The 19,460-nt window shown below is 44.1% G+C and overlaps 1 protein-coding gene across 5 annotated transcripts in view; it reads left to right on the top strand.

The window, feature by feature from the left end:
- The window catches only part of KCNJ16 (potassium inwardly rectifying channel subfamily J member 16), a 41,020-nt gene extending 22,389 nt beyond the window's left edge, over positions 1-18,631 (top strand). For 2 of the 5 annotated variants that reach the window (XM_064395303.1, XM_064395304.1), the window contains 2 exons: positions 10,020-10,230; positions 15,940-18,631. In XM_064395303.1, the coding sequence (XP_064251373.1) occupies positions 15,995-17,275 (1,281 nt within the window). In that variant the 5' untranslated portion in view covers positions 10,020-10,230; positions 15,940-15,994 and the 3' untranslated portion in view covers positions 17,276-18,631. Of the gene's footprint in view, positions 1-10,019; positions 10,231-12,234; positions 12,309-15,939 lie in introns of those variants that run through there. The other 3 variants (XM_064395301.1, XM_064395302.1, XM_064395305.1) reach the window with 2 other exon arrangements.
- The last annotated feature ends 829 nt before the right edge of the window (positions 18,632-19,460 follow it).

Here is a 19,460-nt window from a genome sequence, read left to right as displayed (position 1 = left end):
GTGAGATAAGGAGATGGGCGCTGCCAAATCAGCCAAGCCCGGCAGATTTTGGGCATTTGATCCATTACTGACAAAACCTGGATTATTACAGCTCTTGCTGATGGATGGTTTGGCAGCGCTGAGCAAATGTCAGCTGATCAATCAGAGTTAACCAGCTGCAAACTCGCTAACTTCAGGTGATGCCCAGGCAATCCATATTTTAGATGGGCTCCAGCAATGTAGCAACAACTCTGCTAGAAGTGTTGGAATGAGCAGCCAAGTCCTCGCCAGGATTTCTGTGCCTGCCACTGCAGGGACTGATGGATGGGTCATTAGCTCGGGGAGCTTCTCCTAAAGAGCAAAAAAGAACAAAAACTTTAGCAAAGGACTGTTCCTGGACAAAAAGGTTGAAATCTGAGCCAGCCCTCTGCCAGCAGAGGCTCTGAACAGCTCCTGGAAAGGTCAGGTGGAAAACACTTCACACTGAGGAAGTTTTTCACCAGCGCTGCTCCCTCACCTCAGTTTGAAAATTAAGATCTAGACACAGTCAAGGGATAAAGGGCTTTTATTTCAGTACTTGATAAGGATTTTTATGGTGCAACAATTTGTTACGGCGGAATACACTGAAATGCACGTAGGTAGATTGCATATATCGTTTTATAGACCTTGCAAATTAGCATATTTAACAAAGATGCTCTAATGAGAGGCTTGAATGAATAGCATGGCATCTTTTTATCTTATTTTCTCTTAGATGGGTTTGAGTTTAGGGGATATGTTTTAGAGGGGGTTTTGGTTTTTTAAGATAGCATAAACCTTTCACCAGGATGCTGCTCCCTCAGCCCAGTGCTCCCTGGCGTGACTGAAATTCTGGAGACTGATGCTCTGCCCCTTTTTCTGTTATTAGTCACCTTTCTTGCCCAATATTCTCACCCCAAGCTTTTGGTGAGCAAGTTTGGTAACAGAACATCCCTTTCCAGTAATTCATTGTGCAATTAAACCACTACGTGATAAATACCAACGAGCCCAACACAAAAATACCACCTCCCATTTCTGTCTGCGTTCAAACCGGGATAAGGCTTTGATTTGATTCTTCATTTTTCATCCTCAGTTGTAAAAGAGAACTTGTCTGTCCTGTCTGGCAGGAGGCAAGGCTGGAGCTCAAGAAGTGGCCGTGCTGCATTGCACAAGGAACTGTTCATTTCTTGTGTTTCCCACTCAGGATTCCATCATTGCTTCCTCTTTTTAAAGCAGATACATTCATGTTCTGAGGGTGAATCCAGGGGGGATAATCTCAAATTTCTCAACTTTGTGGTGGCATAGTAGGCGGGAGAACTGGGAGAGTGGAGAGGGTTTCAGCCCTTAATTTCCTGTGGAAAGGTTCAGCAGAAGAACCATTGAATTTTGGGGTTCTCCTTGCTAGGACAATGGGTCAACACTTCCCACAGAAGATCTAAGGACTGACATTTCTGTTTGTCTGGCAAACAAACTGAAAAAAAAAAAAAGGTAATTTTGGTGAACAACAATTTTTTCAGACAAGTTTTCTTCAAGGGAAAACGAAGACAGGCTCACAGAGCTGTGTGAAAGGACTCACCTGGATAAAAGAGTAAAATGTTACTGGGAAACAGCTGGAAAATTTCCATGTTTAATAAAGGCATCTCCATTCCTGAGGCAACTTCACAAAGCATCTCCATCCAGTTCCTTTTAAAATATTCTCTCCCAAACTGGTTTCAAATTGGCACCAAATGTGCACATCAGCAGCACATTTTTGTTTTTTGGAGTGGCAGAACCTGCATCACCTGGCCCTGCTCACTCCTGACTTCCCAGACCCGATTTTGGATGGCCAAGTGGCCCCTTTTGCTCTCCAGGAAATGCTGATCCCCAGCATTTCATCCTGGGAGAAAGAGCAATTTCCTACCTGGCTTTGTCCCACTCAAAGATAGATTAGGACAAATCTGAGCCATGGAGATGATATTCACTTCATAAAAGCAGAGGCCATAAAACACAGGCCACTTTCCACCAGAAATCTCAACGGGGAAATTCAAATATTTCTATTTCCACTCACAAGCCTTCACCAGCTGTCTGACTATTCATGAAAATCCTTTCAGTTTTCCACAACCGAGTGAGGACTCTTTCCAGGAGCAGCCTGTGGTGAGATTTTCAGTGCACTCTTGCTCTGGATGGACTTAGAATATTAATCTTTTCATGGTATTTTGTCACCACGACCAGTTATTCCACAAAGAAATGAGGCAATTGGTGCCTCATGCAAAAAAACCCCCAAGTAACCCTCCATGAGCTCTGCGAGTTTCTGGTATTCAGGCCTCAGAAAAAGGTTTGATTTGGACTTTTTCAGTGGGAATAAGTAATTAGTGCTTTGCTTTATCTCCAGCCTGTTCAAATGGAGTTCAGTGATTGGTGAGGCAGTTTTGGATGGAGGTGCAGTTGCCCTGGCAACAATCGAGAGTGAAATCAGAACCTTTTGAGCAGCCAGTGGAATGTGGTTCCGCTTGGATGACAATAGGTCACAGCGTTTTAATGGGCAGAATGCAATCCAGCACAATAGGATTTATTGCCACTGTGACATCAGATTGACACTATTCCTGCAAATTCTTCAGCTTGTGACAGACCTCGCTGAAATCTGCTCAGTGGAAAAACTGGGAAAATGCCGTTAATCATTTTGTTTTCCAAATGAACCAGAGCCTGTGTGTGCCAGGGGGGGTGGGAGGAATAGTGTGAAACCCAAGCTTGCTGCACAGAGCCCTAATGAGAGGCTGTCCTGGCACCAGGGATGGTTCTGAGCACCCAAGGCTCCTTTCTGCAGGTCCTGACCCAAACCTGCACCAGGGATGGTTCTGAGCACCCAAGGCTCCTTTCTGCAGGTCCTGACCCAAACCTGCTGGAGAACTTTCCACCCTGGCTGGGTTTTCTATCACCAAAACAATTCCCAGTGATTTCCAGGAGGGTAATTCAGGCTCTTAGACCTGATTGCATCTGCTGACAGATGAGACCTTGCAGGAGCAAGTCCTGAAGCAGCACGGGAAGAAAAGGTTCCCTGTTCAGTGTGGAGGGGCAGTATTTCATCCCTCCTGCCTGGACATTTTTCCATCTCCTACAATAAGGATCCTTTTATTCTGGAAGATCCCAGAGTTCTGTCTAAATGGATACAATGCCCAGGACTGGGACAGGAGAATGTGCTGCCTGCAGCTTTAAGGAAATGCAGATTTAGGGTGCCAAAATCTGCCCTGAACCAAAAGCACAGGTCTTAAATAATTCATTTTTCAATTATTCAACTGAGGTTATTTTAAAATTTCAATTTTGAATAATTCAGTCTTCTAATATAAACACACAGAAAGGTTGGCATCCCTTGGGATGTCCCTGCTGACCTCTGTCACACACAGAAATCCAGAGCCACCTGTTTTGGTGGCATCAGAAATGGCCTTTAGAATTTAAGTATTCATGCATAAGGGGGACAGGAATATTGGAATATTCATGGATAAGGAGCAGAGCAAAGTTGGACTATTAATGGATAAGGGGCACAGGAATTTTGGAATATCCCTGGATAATGGCACAGGAATATTGGAATATCCCTGGATAAGTGGAACAGGAATATTGGAATATTCCTGGATAAGAGGCACAGGAATATTGGAATATTCCTGGAAAAGGGGCACAGGAATATTGGAATATTCCTGGAAAAGGGGCACAGGAATATTGTAATATTCCTGGAAAAGGGGCACAGGAATACTGGAATATCCCTGGATAAGGGGTCAGGAATGTTGCAAGACTCATTTCAAGCAGGTGGCCGTTGAACCTTTAACCAATTTTCCTTTTGAATCAATGGAGGTGATTCCCATTCATGTTTTAATATGAAAAGCAGATTTTTTCCTCAGTCACAGGCTGGTACCCTGCACATCCTTTCATTGTTGATAGGAGGCTTTTACCACAATAAAGCCCCAAGCTGGTGAGCCGTTCCTCTCCTTGGAATTGTTCCTGGAGAACAATTGAGCCAGACAACGACACAACCTGTTGCTTGTCCTCCCCAGTGGGAAACGGGCTCGGAGCTTTGCGTCCATAAACAGCCAAGGGTGTGGAAGGCGAGGAGTGACCTCAAAGCCGGGTTTTACACGGCAGAACAAAGAGATCTCCGAGCCTGATTGGAAAAACACCCCGAGAGCAAACCTGTGGCATAAGATCATAATTATCAACACACGTCACGGCGTGGCTGGAGCCCCTGGCAGCTCCTTCAGACACCAGGAGCAGAGTCCTGGGTGACTGCAGACAGCAGCAGGGACATCCCTCCATCCCTGCAGCTCTGGGTTGGGCTGGAGGCTCTGATGCCTCAGGATTTTAGCTTTTATATTTTTTTTTTATATTTGTAATCCTGAAATTCTGCAGTGTAGGACTCTAAACTCCATGTGCAGTGTGAGCTGCTGCTTTCCCACTTTGGACAGACACAACAATTCCTCTCCAGGCCTGGCAGTCAAGGACACCTCACTGCCTCAGGCCTGAGAGATGGAAACAAAAATGAACTTGGGACAGCAAACTTGGGGTAAATGACTTCATTAGCTGAAGCTGTATTTGGAAGATGAGCCCCCAATATTCAAATGGACCAAACTTATAAAAGTGTCAAAACCTGTGACCCCTTGTCCATTTTGGGTGGGCTTTTTCTGCCCTAAATATACCTGAAGGCCCTTCAATAAATATAACCACTATTTATTATCATAATTTTGTCTGGCCTCTGTTTTTAGTAGTCCCAAAAAGGCATCAGCCCATTCTCAGGGATGTTTGGGGCCATTATTGCACTCAGAACGCTTTCCCTTTGTTCCAGCACTCTTGGCATTGTTCCAGCACCTCTGTGATCACTTTTTCATTCTGCTTAATACAAACTTTCTTTCTCTCCTATGGTCAGATTTGAGGTTGCTCCCAAATTAAGACACCCGAGTGATGTTTTGGTTTTTATTCTTTTGGGTTTTTATTTTTAGGGTTTTTTTTTTTTGGGGGGGGGGGGGGTTTATTTTTGGTGTTGTGGGGTTTTTTTTCTTTCCCTGTGTGAAACACCACTTTGTGTTCTTCAAAGACTTCACTTCCTGAAGTTCCTCTCATCCCGAGGTGATGGAGCTTAGCATCACATGGAAAGTTCCAGAAGAGGAACTCCACCAGTCTGAGCTCGTGATTTGGGGCTGGTCAGGCCTTGGGAATGATTTGGGGTTTCGTTAATCGCCTTTGGATTTGGGTTTGAATTTGGAAGGACTCTGAGCAAGTGATGCTGCAATTCCATTTTATTCAGTGAGAACAGGAGTAAAAACAACCCGTGAAAAATACAGGGTACAAAATAGGATAAGATAAATCTCCCACTGAGGCTGAGTACATCGCTCTTGAATTTAATTTAATTCTGATGGCAAATCATTTATCCAACTCCCAACTAACCTAGAGTGAAAAAGGACAGTGGCAGTAAATTTCAAACCAGAGGGTGAAATTCTCTTCAGCCACGCTCTTGTCCCTGGTGACAGCACCCTGTAATGGTATTATGGAATAAATAAAAGAGACATTTATTTCACAGGCCCACAGCACCTGTGAGGCCAAACAGAAAAGTTGTCTCTCAAAACAATGTTAAGGAATTGCTTTGGCAATAAAATCAACCCTAGTGCAGTTTAGATATCATTTTTGTGTGTGTGTGGAGTGTTGACATTTGCAATGTAGCAGGTTTGTATTTGATGTATTTTTGTTAACATGGGCTCTGATAAGATCTGCTCGCTCCTTCACACTGTTTGCCTGGAGAAGTAAAACAGGAAAAACACGGCTGGCTGAGCAGCTTGGTGGCACACAGCTGGGGATGGGCTGGATTCCCATCCAGGATCTCCTGCTCTCAGCAGGGCTGGGGAAAAACCTTCCACACCAAGAATTCCAATCAGAGTTCCACACTCAGAGCTCCAATCCCGGGCCTTGAGGGGCACAAATCAGCCTCTGTGTGAGTCACAGGGAGGGAAAGTCCTGTTCAAAACAATCTCTACATTTAATTTTTTTATTAGAGGCAACTTCTACATATATACATTGCTCACATCTACAGACCTGAGTAAGGAGCACAGGAATATTGGAATATCCCTGGAAAAGGGGCACAGGAATTTTGCAATATCCCTGAATAAGGGGCACAGGAATATTGGATTACTCCTGGATAAGGGGCACAGGAATATTAGAATATCTCAGGGTAAGGGGCACAGGAATTTTGGAATACTCATGGATAAGGGACACAGGAATATTGGAATATCTCTGGAAGGAATGTTGGAATATCCCTGCATAAGGAGCACAGGAATGTTGGAATATCCTTGGATAAAGGGACACAGGAATGTTAGAATATTCATGGATAAGTGACACACAAATATTGAAATGTTGATGAATTAGGGGCACAGGAATATTGGAATGTTCCTGGATAAGGGACACAGGAATATCCCTGGATAAGGAACACAGCAATACTGGAGTATCTCTGGGTAAGGGACACAGGAATATTGGAATATTCATGAATAAGGAGCACAGGAATTTTGCAATATCCCTAAATAAAGGGCCCAGGAATATCCCTGGATAAGTGGTATGGGAATATTTGAATATCCCTGGGTAAGGGACACAGGAATATGGGAATATTCATGGATAAGGGGCCCAGGAATGTTGGAATATCCCTGGATAAGGGACACAGGAATATGGGAATATTCATGGATAAGGGGCCCAGGAATGTTGGAATATCTCAGGATCAGGGGCCCAGGGATGCTGGAGTACCCCTGAAAAGGGGCCCACTGGCAATGCAGTGTCTCCAGGCCGTGCTGTCCCCTGGCCTGTCCTTTGTGCCCAGTTTGCAGCAAACAGGAAGCAGAGGAGCTCAGGAAGCAGAGCTGCTGGGGTGACGTTAGGGAAGCTGTCCCTGGAAGAACCCTCCTGGAATATCAGCTCCTGCCCGCCCCCAGATTCCCAGATTATTCATAAATAACCTGCTGTGTTTTGGGAAGGGCCAGAACAGCAACAGTTGGCTCTGTGAAATGAGTGCTCAGCACTCTCTGATCTCACTCTGTCATTGTTCCTGGCCTGCCGCTCACCTACTGCTGATTACATTAATTCATTAATTACATCACGGCTATTCACAGCTGCAACAAACTGTTCTCTGCTCCTGGGCCAACGAGGGCCGGGGGAAAAAGTTCCTCGAGGAATGTTCTGGGGCTCTGAAGGCTGAGGGAAATCCCTGAGGAGCAGGGTGGGGTGGAACCTGCAGAAGGGTGGGAGTGAAGCTTGCCTGGGCATCAGGACAGACACCCGTGAGCCAGGGAGGAGGAAATGCTAATTAGCGTTTGATTGCCTCGCAGCTGATTTGCATTAAAGCCCAGGGGCCTGCTGAGTTAAGGAATAGGTTGGTTACTGATGTCCAAACGGAGAATTGGGATATAAAATGTATTTTTTCAGCTGTCCCATCCCTGGCAGTGCCCAGGGCCAGGTTGGAGCACCCTGGTCCACGGGAGGTGCCCCTGTCCAAGGCAGGGCTGGAAGAAAATGATCTTGGAGGTCCTTCCAACCCAAAGCACTCCATGATGTTCTGCTCTAGGATGAGTCCCAGCTGCAGCAGCTTTAGGAACTGAAACTGCGGGAGCTGGAGCAGAAGTGGAGACTCTTCTGTCCTGCTGAATTTCAAGGTGCAAATGGTCCAGCAGAACCTGGACCCGGAATTTCCAGGCAGCAGGAGGGGATGCCAGTGGCCCAGCTGCTCCATTCCAGTGTGGGATTGTACTGCTTCCCTCACATTAAGTGATGTTCATATTTATTTATTGACCAATATCAAAAATATAAAACATGCAACTCTACAAAAATAACAAAACTCTAATAAAAAAATAACATATAAAAACATATATAAATAATAACTACAAAAACCAATAAATTTTATTTTACTAATACATAAACATAAAATTTTTAATAAAATATATTACATAAACCTATCTAATAATTCAAAATCCATGAATAAAAACATATAATTAAAATATAAATAAAATAAAAATTAATAATAAACATGATTAAAGAATTTACTCAATAAATTGAACTTACACCATAATAAAAATAAATTCGATATTTTAATATAATTTATTAAATTTAGATAATTAATAATTTTTTAAAATTTAAATATGCATATATATATATAAATTATCATCATAATTATAACAATACCTTACCTACTCCAAGACATGCAAAAAAATAATTAGCAAAACCATCCAAAAATATTATTAATACAAAAAAAAAATTAAAACTAAAAAGGAAACAAAAATTAAATTAAAAAAATAAATACAAAAAGCTCTCGAAACAGCAGAACTCAGGGTCACCTCTGAGGCTCAGCTCAGGTGTTCCTGCTCACTCTGTTTCCCTGCTGGGCCATCCCAGTTCAGTCCCAGTTTGGGTTCAGCTGTACTGGAGCACCCCAGGAGGGGAGGCTGAGCTGGGATTGCTGGCTCAGTCCCTCCTGCAGGAGCTGCTGGGAGCTCAGGGTTCCGAGGAAGAGCGAGAGACTCCCCAGAGGGAACAGTTTTAGGTTTTGTGAAAAACGCCAATCACTTGTTTTTAGAATTTTTAAAAGTTTAATAGTAATAAAATGGTTATAAAAATAGTAATATAATTAGAGTAATAAATATTTGGACAATTAAAATTTAGGACAATACAAGACAATAAAAACAAAGAGTTATGAACAGTCCGGGTACCTCTTTCTGGGCAAAATAAGCCCAAAAAAAGACCCCCGTTAACAGAGGATTAACCCTTAAAAGCAACAGCCTGTTGCATACTCATACATCTCATACATGATGCATAATTTCCATTCAAACACAGGATTCTGTCTGGTCAGCGTCAGCTTCTTCCTATTAATCCTAATGGTGTCATCAGGGCTCAGCAAGGTGGGAAGAAGATAATTTCTTCTGATAAAAAAGCAATAAATTCTCTTTCTCTGAAAGATTTAGCTGTCCTATGGCTCCTATCTGGTGCAAGTCCTCTCTTAAAAAAAAAGTATCTTACATGGCATAGTTTCTATTTTAACATTATGGTATAACCTAAAACTATATTTAACACACTACTTAAGAAAATTAATACATCATAACTTTTCAACATAATACATATAATATTCATTTTAATATTTGCCTAAATCCAGTCATAAAATACGCATTTTTCACACATTTCCCCCTTGCCAAAGTGGCTGGGACAAGGAAATGGCAGCAAGGCCCCAAATCAAGAGCTTTGAGTTGCCAGCACTTTCCATTTCTCTTGGTATTCAGTGTTTGCACTGCTGCTCCTGGCTGGAGCCATGCAGTGCAAATAAATTAAAAGAGACATTCGCAGCTTTCCATGGATTTTGGGAATTGCTCTGGGTGGGAAGCAGAGAGCTGCTTCCCTTTGAACCTGTGGCTCCAAAATGGGCAACCAGCCTTCACCAAGGAGCAGCTTCCAGTCTGTCTTCTCTGAATTTAAGGGGCCAAACTTCTTCACTTTTAGTTTTATTTTTATGTTTATTTTTATGTTTATTTTTATGTTTATTGTTTATTTTTATTGTTTATTGTTTATTGTTTATTTTTATTTTTATTTTTATTTTTATTGGTTTTGTTGTAAGCAGATCTGGTTTCACTGAGATGAATTAAATGTCTCTATATCTGTTGCTGTGAGTTGTTCCCGTGGGGATCACGGCACCATTGTGTGACTCAAAAATCTCTGCAGAGCTCTGCTGCTCTTTGGTGTCCACGTCTGCTCTTTAAAATGTTCAGTAAACACTTTGATATTCACACTTTAGGTCTCTGTCTGTAGGGAGGCATTGAATAAGGAGTCTAAGCAATAAATAATATTGTGCTCTGGTTTTGGTGTATTAGAATCAGAATGGTTTCAGTTGGAAGGGACCTTAAAGATCATCCAGTACTTACTTTTATTTGTTTTCTTTTTATTTAAAATATATAAAATTATATATATATATATATATATACAATATTTTAATTATTTTAATTTTTTTTCATTAATTAGGGAATTTTGTATTCCGTTTCTCCTTGTAGAGCTGCCCTTCAGTGACTGTGGGGATCTGAGCTGACAAACATGAAATATGTTGGCTTGGGTATTTTGGAATATCCCTGAAGAAAGGGCACAGGAATATTGGAATATCCCTAAATAAGCAGCACAGGAATATTGGATTATTCCTGGATATGGGGCACCGGAATGTTGGAATATCCCTGGATAAGGGGCATAAGAAATTTGGAATATCCCTGGGTAAGTGGCACAGGGATGTTGGAATATTTCTGGGTAAGGAACACAGGAATATTGGAATATCCTGGGATAAGGGGTACAGGAATATTGGAATATTCCTGGATAAGGGCACAGGACTATTGGAATATTCCTGGATAAGAGGTACAGGAATGTTGGAATATTCCTGAATAAAGGCACAGGGATGTTGGAATATCCCTGGATAAGAGCACAGGAATATTGGAATATCCCTGGATAAAGTGCACATGAATATTGGAATATTCCTGGATAAGGGCACAGGGATTTTGGAGTATCCCTGGATAAAGTGCACAGGAATATTGGATTATTCATGGTTAAGGGGCACAGGGATGTTTGAATATCCCTGGATAAGGGGCACAGGAATACTGGAATATTCATGGATAAGTGGCACAGGGATGTTGGAGTATCCCGGGATAACCAGTTGGCTCAAACTGACCAAGAGCAGGGTTGGATGGGATTTTGGGAAGGAATTCCTGGCTGTGAGGTGGGCAGGCCCTGGCACAGGTGCCCAGAGCAGCTGTGGTGCCCCTGGATCCCTGGAATGTCCAAGCCAGGCTGTACTTGGAGCAGCCTGGGACAGGGGCAGGACAGATCAGAAGCAGAAGGATCGGCTGTGAGTTGTTTGATTGCAACAAAAAGAGTGAGAGGAAGGAAGGAAGGAAAGAAGGAAGAGCCTTAATGCTGCCCTGCAATAGATTTATTTAGGTTTTGTGGGTGGTGGATTTTTTTTAAAGGAACAAGCCTTGGAGCCAATCCCAAAGCAGCCCTGAAGGTTCTGACTTGTCACATTTGTGGTCTCGGAGCTGAAACTCTTCCAGGGTTACACAACAATGACTAAAACTGGAAACCTTTCAGATCAGTTCCAAAATGAAGCAGAAATCTGAGGTGATTGCTAAAGCAACACTGCAGAGAGAGAGACACCACTTTGAGTGTGGGGGTGAGAGGGATTATTACCAATTTAAGAGAGACCCAATTTAATTTGGAGGTTTGGGGTTGTTTTCTTTTTGATTTGATCTCAGAACAGAATTATCCTGGAAGCCAGATCTTCACATTGTTTTGCTTAATGTTTTACAAACAGGCTGTTGAGTGAAGTTGTCACCGAACAAAAATTCACCCCTATTGTTTACACAGTGGGAAAAGGGAGTCATAAAAGGGGTGTAGCAGCAATTTGTTAGGTATTAGGTTACGGTGCAAGAGGGATTATCCTCACAAAACACTGAGCCCTGAACTCCAAATATCGGGATTAAATTGACAATTACATCCACTGAAAGTCTTTGAAAGGCTCAGCTTGATGCTCGAGGCTTTGGAGTGACTGTTCTGAGCGAGCTGACAATCAGGAGTTGGAGTTGTTCTGGCACAGCTGCTCTGCTCAAGAGGAACTACATGAAAATAGAAATGTGATAAAATCTGCTCCTGCTGGTGTTTGCTTTGTGGCAGCTCTTCAATGGGTGAAAGTAGGTGCTGGGTTTGTTCCTGGTTCTGCCACTGCACTCCTTTATGACCTTTGAAATACAGGAATTTCCTCCCATATCTGGCTGGGGTGAAATTTTTAAAGAATACCTGTTTGGGGGTTCAGTGTGGAGGCCCCTGAACACAGATGTGTGGAGCACTTCTGTATCTCCCTGAGCATTTCAGGATCCAGCACAGTAAAATCCTGGCCTTGGTTTAGATAATTAGCAATTATTCTGGTTTCAGAACTCTGATACATTTATTCTCTAGAACACCTCTCTGCCATTTACCCTAAAGAAATCTTTTGAGATTTCTCTTTTTCTGCCTTCCTACCACCCTGCCTGGCTTGGCTGCTTTATTTTTACCTCTGACAAGCTTTAATTTGAAGGGGGAAATACATTTATAAGAACAGAGAGCAAAAAAAACTTCAGCTGTGCTGCAATGCAAGGGGAGGCTCATGATGTGCGCAAACATGCCCAGAAATCCAGGAAAAAACCCACAGAAAGTAAAAGCAAGACAGAAAAGGGGGAGGGTTTATGTGTCAGTGTTAGAGGAAGGTGAAAACGCTTCCTGGCAACATCTGAGAGTCATTTGCAACAACAGATCCCTGAGCTTTAGTGAGTAGAGAATGTTTTTAAATCCTCCCCCACCCCCTTTGTTAATCTTTACCAGGTAACAGGACCTCTCATGGAATCGTGGGGCTTTCTTAGGGATGTGACAAATATTTCCAGTTTGGAAAATCAGGCTTTTGAAATTACGCTGAGGTTGAAGGTCATCAGTCTGCCTGGGACTCTGTGGCCCTTGGTAATAATTTGGTAATAATCAGATTCTGCTGAGTGTTCTGCAGAAGTCAGAGTGCTTCAGCAGAGGGAGGGAGGAAGAGCTGGGGTCCCAAACTCCCTGGGCTGGGCTGGAACAGGGAAATCACGTGTCTGCTCCATGGTGTCCCCAGGAACAAGGGACAGATCCTAAAACTGATTGACATAATCCAGGAACACCGAAGGGTGGGCCTGGACCTGAATGTTCCGAGCAACATCAGTGTCAGAGAGTTATTAATTATGATGCATGATTGTTAATTATTATGTTTGTTATTATTGCACTCGAGAGACTTGAAGAGGTGGCCTTGAAAAGTGCGGGTTTGGATTATGTTTAATCACACCCAGAATACTGGTAACATTTTTTGATGCTTTGGAGTGGCTGAGGAGGTTCTTTCCAGAGATTTAAGGTCACTTGGGGCAGTCTCCACCATGTAATTTGGGGTTTTGGGTCACCTGGGGCAGTGTCCATTGTGTAATTTGGGGTTTTGGGTCACCTGGGGCAGTGTCCACTGTGTGATGTAGGGTTTTGGATGACCTGGGGCAGTCTCCATGGTGCAGTTTGGGGTTTTAGGTGACCTGGGGCAGTCCCCACTGTGCAATGCCAAATGCCTCTGAGAAATCCAAGTTTTAACAAAACCAAGAAGGCTTAACTCAGGTCCTGGGAGCAGTCCTTGTCTGGTAGCCCTGCTCTGCACTTGTTCTTTTTTTGCTCCATCCAGTTCCAGGGTTGGAGTTTTGGTTTTGGTTTAGGGAGCTCTGCATCACTTTCCCTTTCTTATTGCAGACTTACTTTGGATTGTTCTGGGAAATCCCAACCTGCTCCATGGCTTCCTATACCAGCCAAAAACCCATCACAGACATCCACTGGAGTATTGCTATAAATACAGCTTGTATTTAGGAGAAACCCTGTGTAGAGTCAGAGTTCCTCAAACAAGTCACCTCCATGTCAAAGTTGTCTCCTGGTTGTGGCAGATGACCAGAAAATCAGAGTGGCCTTTGCCCCATTGTTGTGTGTGTCACCATCCAAGGTTCTTCCCACCAAAATCCAAAGGTGGTGCCAGTGAAACACAGTTTTGGAAATGTGAAGATTTTCTGATGGTGACAGCAGAGAGTGGGATCTACTCAGGAGCTTTTGACTCATAAAGTTGAGTCCCTTTTAGAATCCTGGGGTGCTTGGGAGTATTTTCAAGGATAATATTGGGGCTATTATCTTTTTCAAGGATAATATTTTCAAGGATTGCTCTGGTTTGAACCAGTCAGTTGGAAAAGCAGTAGAATCATGGGACATTGAGTTGGGAGGGCTGAAGGATCATTCAGCCCAGCTCCTGGCCCTGACACCCCAAAATCCCTCCCTGGGAGTGCTGTCCAAACATTCCTGGAGCTCTGGCAGCCTCGGAGTTGTGCCCATCCCTGGGGAGCCTGGGCAGTGCCCAGCAGCCTCTGGGGGAAGAACCTTTCCCAAAATCCAACAAAAATCTCCCCTGACCCAGCTCCACCATTCCCTGGGTCCCGTCAGAGGGCAGAGGTCAGAGGTGCCCCTCAACACAAAGCCCTACAAATGTTTTTATTTAAGGTCATATTGGCTCCTGATTACAGTTTGCTTCATTTTCACACCTCACATTATGAGGTCCTTAAAAAAAAACACCAAAAACCAACTCTCAACAGTTTCCACATTTCGTTTGTTGTTAAATACAACTTTGAAAATGTTGGGTCAAGCATCTTCAATAGAGCAGGCTGCACTGTTTGTTTAAAACTCTGAGCAAAGCAAGTCATATGAATGTTTCCAAAGACCCTATTCCAAGAAGTATTTTTGGAAACATTAATGTTGTGTTTTTTAATGAAGGCCACATTCTGAGGCTACGACACCATATGTCACATTCATTTCTGGACTGGAAAAAAAAAAAAAGGGAAAAAAAAGTGAAAAAAAAAAGAAATGGAAACTATGTTTGGCTTTTAAGTGTTTTTGGATGAATGTCTCTGCATGCTTGTCATTGTTCCTTGGATGAGGGGAGAGTTCTTGGGCTGTTAATCCAGTCCATCCAATATATTTTACACTCCGTGGGGCTGACTCTCCTCTGCCTGGAAGTGTGTGCAGTCATTTCTGCTCAGGCAAAGGGAGTGAAGACCTGAGGAAAAGAATTCCCCTAGGAAAGTTGGTTTTTCTGAAATTTGCTTTTCTTAAATTCATTTTCCATGGATTTCTTGGCTCCACTGAAAACCTACCTCCGAACTATGAAACCAGCTTAAAGATGGGAAAAGAGCTTGTCATTTTTCCATCAAAAACTTGCAGTTTCTGGAAGAATAATGACAGGTTTCCTGCAAAAAATATGAGGTTTTTTTTTTTTTTTGTTTTTTTTTTTTTTTTTTTTGTTTTTTTTTCCTTCAGGAATATCAGTTAGAAGCATAAAATCAGCAAAAAATTGGAATTTTTCTGCTGTGTCCCCATCACTTCTGGCTGGTTCGTGTGTTAATGGCTGGGTTGTCATGAAATGAGCTGGAGACCTGCAGGAAAAGGATTTGCCTTTTTAAATGACGTGTTTTTAATTGGATTCCAGGTGATGAGGTCTCAATTTCTAACGTAATTCTTGTTCTTGGTCACTAAATATGGCCCGGGACTGGCACTGTTCAGTTCTTCTCTGCTCTGACAGAGGAATCTCCTAATCCACATCACTTCCTAAATTTGTGTCACCCACAACTTCCATTAACACACTCCCTGTTTGTTTCAAACTCATTAATCAAGATTTAAATATTTTTGGCAGCCGGATATTTTTTTGTTTGCTTTAAGGAAGGATTTCAGAGGCTTTCCAGGACCTCAGAGGGGTTTCTTTTTTCATTTGAAATGTAAATAATTTTCTGCAAATTGAACAAACATGTCTCTGTAGCACCAGCTCAGTCAAGTTCAGTTCACAAGAGCAGTTTTTTCTGGGCAATGCTGGAACATAAATAATGATGGATGATCGTGTGCTTGATACATTTTTTGGTTAAAACACAGAATTTCCCTGGCCATGTGACTGAAGTTTTACCTCTAAATAAGGGGGGTTTCCCCTTTTTTTTCTTTTCCTAATGGGAGAAAACAAGGAAAATTGGAAAAAGCAATTAATTTTCTCCAATATTAGGCCAAATTTAAGTGTTTTGTGCCATTTGTGACTGCTCAGGGGAACTCATCCTGCTTTTAATGTTGCTTCATGATCATTAAAGGAGTTACTCACAATAGGGTTACCACAAAGGTCTTTTTATCTACAGACCAAATTTTAGGGTTGAATAGGACATTTCTGGTTGAATTTATACCTTTCCAGTCCTGGTTTTGAGCAATGTTATGTAATGGATGTCATAGCCTGTACCCTTCCAAAAATTACCCGTGATGGCCACAGAGTAAATGGGATCAGATTTAGAAATCCAAATACAAACAGACTTTTCCTTTATTTTATAGATTTCCAATGAACAAGGAAAACAACTCCTGGGACCTTCTGTAAGCTGAGGCGGAGATGACGAAGATGAATGACCAAAGTGGCTGCTACAGGCCTGTAAATATCCAGGGAAACAAGGTCAGTTACCGCGGGACCTGTCGGGAAAGCCCGGAAAAGGAGGTGAAAAGGCTGCAGAAGAGATTTCTCCACAAGGATGGCAGCTGCAACGTCTACTTCAAGCACATCTTCGGGGAGTGGGAGAGCTACGTGGTGGACATTTTCACCACACTGGTGGACATCAAGTGGCGCCACATGTTTGTGATTTTCTCCCTGTCCTACGTGCTCTCGTGGCTGTTCTTCGGCCTGGTCTTCTGGCTGATTGCTGTCCAGCACGGGGACCTGTTCAGCGACGAGGAGGCCACCCCCTGCGTGGCAAACGTGCACAGCTTCACGGGAGCCTTCCTGTTCTCCCTGGAGACCCAGACCACCATCGGCTACGGGTACCGCTGCGTGACCGAGGAGTGCTCGCTGGCCATCCTCATGGTGATCCTGCAGTCGGTGCTGAGCTGCATCATCGACACCTTCATCATCGGAGCGGCCTTGGCCAAGATGGCCACAGCCCGCAAGAGGGCCCAGACCATCCGTTTCAGCTACTACGCCGTGGTTGGGCTGAGGGACGACAAATTCTGCCTGATGTGGCGCATCGGGGACTTCCGGCCCAACCACATGGTGGAGGGCTCGGTGCGCGCGCAGCTGCTGCGCTACAAGGAGGACAAGGAGGGCAGGATGACCATGGAGTACCGCGACCTAAAGCTGCTCAACGACCAGATCATCCTGGTCACACCAGTCACCGTCGTCCACGAGATCGACAGCGACAGCCCCTTGTACGGCCTGGACCGCAAAGCTCTGGCCAAGGACAACTTTGAGATCTTGGTGACGTTCGTCTACACGGGTGACTCCACGGGGACCTCCCACCAGTCGCGCAGCTCCTACGTCCCCAGAGAGATCCTGTGGGGCCACAGGTTCAACGATGTGCTGCACGTCAAGAAGAAGTACTACAAGGTGGACTGCTTGCAGTTTGAGGAGACCACGGAGGTGTACGCCCCTCACTGCAGCGCCATGCAGCTGGAGCAGAAGGAGCAGGAGTGGAACCGCGCCGAGAAGGTGCGGGAGAAACAAGCGGAGAAGTCAGCCCTGGAAATCAAGTACAACCAAAAGTCCCTCAGCGCTGTTGCCCTCGTCAGCAGTTGTGAGGACCCTGAAGAGCCGGTGACAGCTCCCAGCCAGCCTCCTGGAGAGGTTTCCTACAGGAAAGCAGCTGTGACCTTGAGCAGGCTCTCCATAGAGTCCCAAATCTGACTGTTCCTGCCGTTGAAACCCCTCCCAAAAAACTGTCCCCTCGTAGCTCCTTGGATGCAAACAGTGAACTCATGTGCAGCAGTATTTATATCCCAGACCTCGCTGACAGCGTGCCCACGCTGTCACACGCTGTCACACCCTGCCACACCCTGCTGGGCTGCCAGGGGCACCTGTGGGCACAAGGGAGCAGCTTCCACTTGGGATGCCCAGAGAGCCCCCTTGAGCAAACCCTGTGTGAACTTTCTTTCCCTGCAGGGACCAGGGTTGGTCATGCCCAGGGACACAGAATGACCTCGGCAGGGCACACAAACCATGCCCTGGGCCCTCGGGGTAGAGGTTTCAAAGCTGCTTCACTGGTTTGGAAAGGCCATTCCCAGTCCCTCCAGGAGGCTCTGAAGTTCCATTATCCCAACAAATGATTCCTCAGGTGCAGCCTCATCCCAGAGCTCCTCTGTGGAATCTACGGGGCTGTTCTTTGTAAGACAAGGGAATAACTGACCCCAGAGTTCCTGGCTGTTTTTCGACACGTGTTCTCACCCTGCCCAGTCCTGTGGGATCCACAGTGGGATCCTGGAGAGCTTTCGTTCCCTAATCATGAGCCATTCCCTGAGGTGCCGCTCCCTCACCAGCTGGAGGGATGCAGGAGGTCAAAAAAAAAATCAAAACAAACCTCCAGTTTTAAATCAGCAAATTCAGGTTGAGCCTTGAGGAGAAGATCATGTCTGGAGTGAGCTGTGCAATATTTTGTATCAAATCCTCTTTCATTTCATTTTGCTTTTCTTTTTAGCGTGTTGCACTTCCCTGCAAAGACAAAGATCAATCTGGAGAACAAACAGGGTGATTCTGTCAAAATGAAAAATGCTTGTCTCAGATGGCTGTGTAAAAATGATCCTTCACGGAGGAATCCAACAACTCTGTTGGCTCAAACTAGGAAAAAAAGGAAAAGGTTCTGAAGGTGTCTGTGACGTGGAAGTTCCTGCTCTGCACATCTCTGTAATTATCTAGTGAGCAATGCCTCATCATGCTTTTGCCCCTGATGATTGCAGCTCATTTGCATTGCGTTTAATTATCCTGCAAACGTAAAATAATCCTATTGGAGTTTGTGGGGTTGATCTCACCTGCCCATAGCAGCCAAGAAATTCAGTGTTTGCCTGCTCTCTCTGGTTACTGGAGCTCTTCTGTCTCCACAGGGGAGTTCACCCCACCTTCCTCAGGTTTTTGGGGAGCTGAGGGCAGCAGGATGAGTTTTTCCTGGAAGTGTTCATCCCTCTCCATTTATTGCTGAAGGAGATGAAACGACTGCTGTGGAAATGCTGGCTAACTTTAGGCTGCTAAAATTAGGTCTGACGAGTCATTCACATCATTCTGACTAATTAATTGGGTTTTTATGAGCTCATCACGTTTAATGAAGAAAAAAATAGCCTGCTAAGTGTTTTGGGTTTTTTTTCCCCCTGCAATTTACTCCATGTAGTAGTAGGATTGCTGGATTATTTTAATGTATTTCTCTTTTGCTAGCACTTGTCTCTGGATAAACATGATCCCTTTAGGTAAAACTGAAGCCTGGAGGGCGTTAGTTATTCCAAAACTCATTAATTAGCCTATTTTATGTGCTGATTCATCAGCAGCAACCACTTATAAGCGCAGTAAAAACCATCTTCTTGTATCCTGGATTTAAACACTGGCAGACATGGGGGAAATAGTCTAGAAAAAATGGAAAGGAATGTAGGAAAATGTAGGAAAATGTGGAAGGGTCTCAGTACTTTCTGTGGTGTTGGAAAAAACACCACTGGGATTGGATAAAATAGAATATCACCTTCCAGACATGGGAATTAACCCTTAAACTCCCCTCAGATCCTGCCTGGGATGCTTTTATTTAATGCTGGGCACCCCTTTTTGAGAAAGACGAGGAGCAATTGGGAGATGTGGAAGAGCTGTCAGTGAGGAAGGAGGGAAATGGCTCATGATGTTTCTGTCCTAAAAGGGATTGGGAGCCAAGGAGCTCTCAAACACAGAAATTGCTTTTGGAGGGGGTGAAATCTGGGGCTGGGAGAGGATGGGACAGGAAAAGATGAGATTAAACTGGGGGAAAAGGGAGGGAAAATAATTAGGAAACACTTAACGAGGGTGAGTGAGACAGAGGTGAGGGTTTGTAACCTCTGTGGTGGCTCTGGGAAACCTGGTGGAG

Source organism: Passer domesticus, chromosome 20 (assembly GCF_036417665.1).
Source record: "Passer domesticus isolate bPasDom1 chromosome 20, bPasDom1.hap1, whole genome shotgun sequence".
Lineage (NCBI taxonomy): Eukaryota > Metazoa > Chordata > Aves > Passeriformes > Passeridae > Passer > Passer domesticus.
This window is presented reverse-complemented; position numbering and strand designations above follow the sequence as displayed.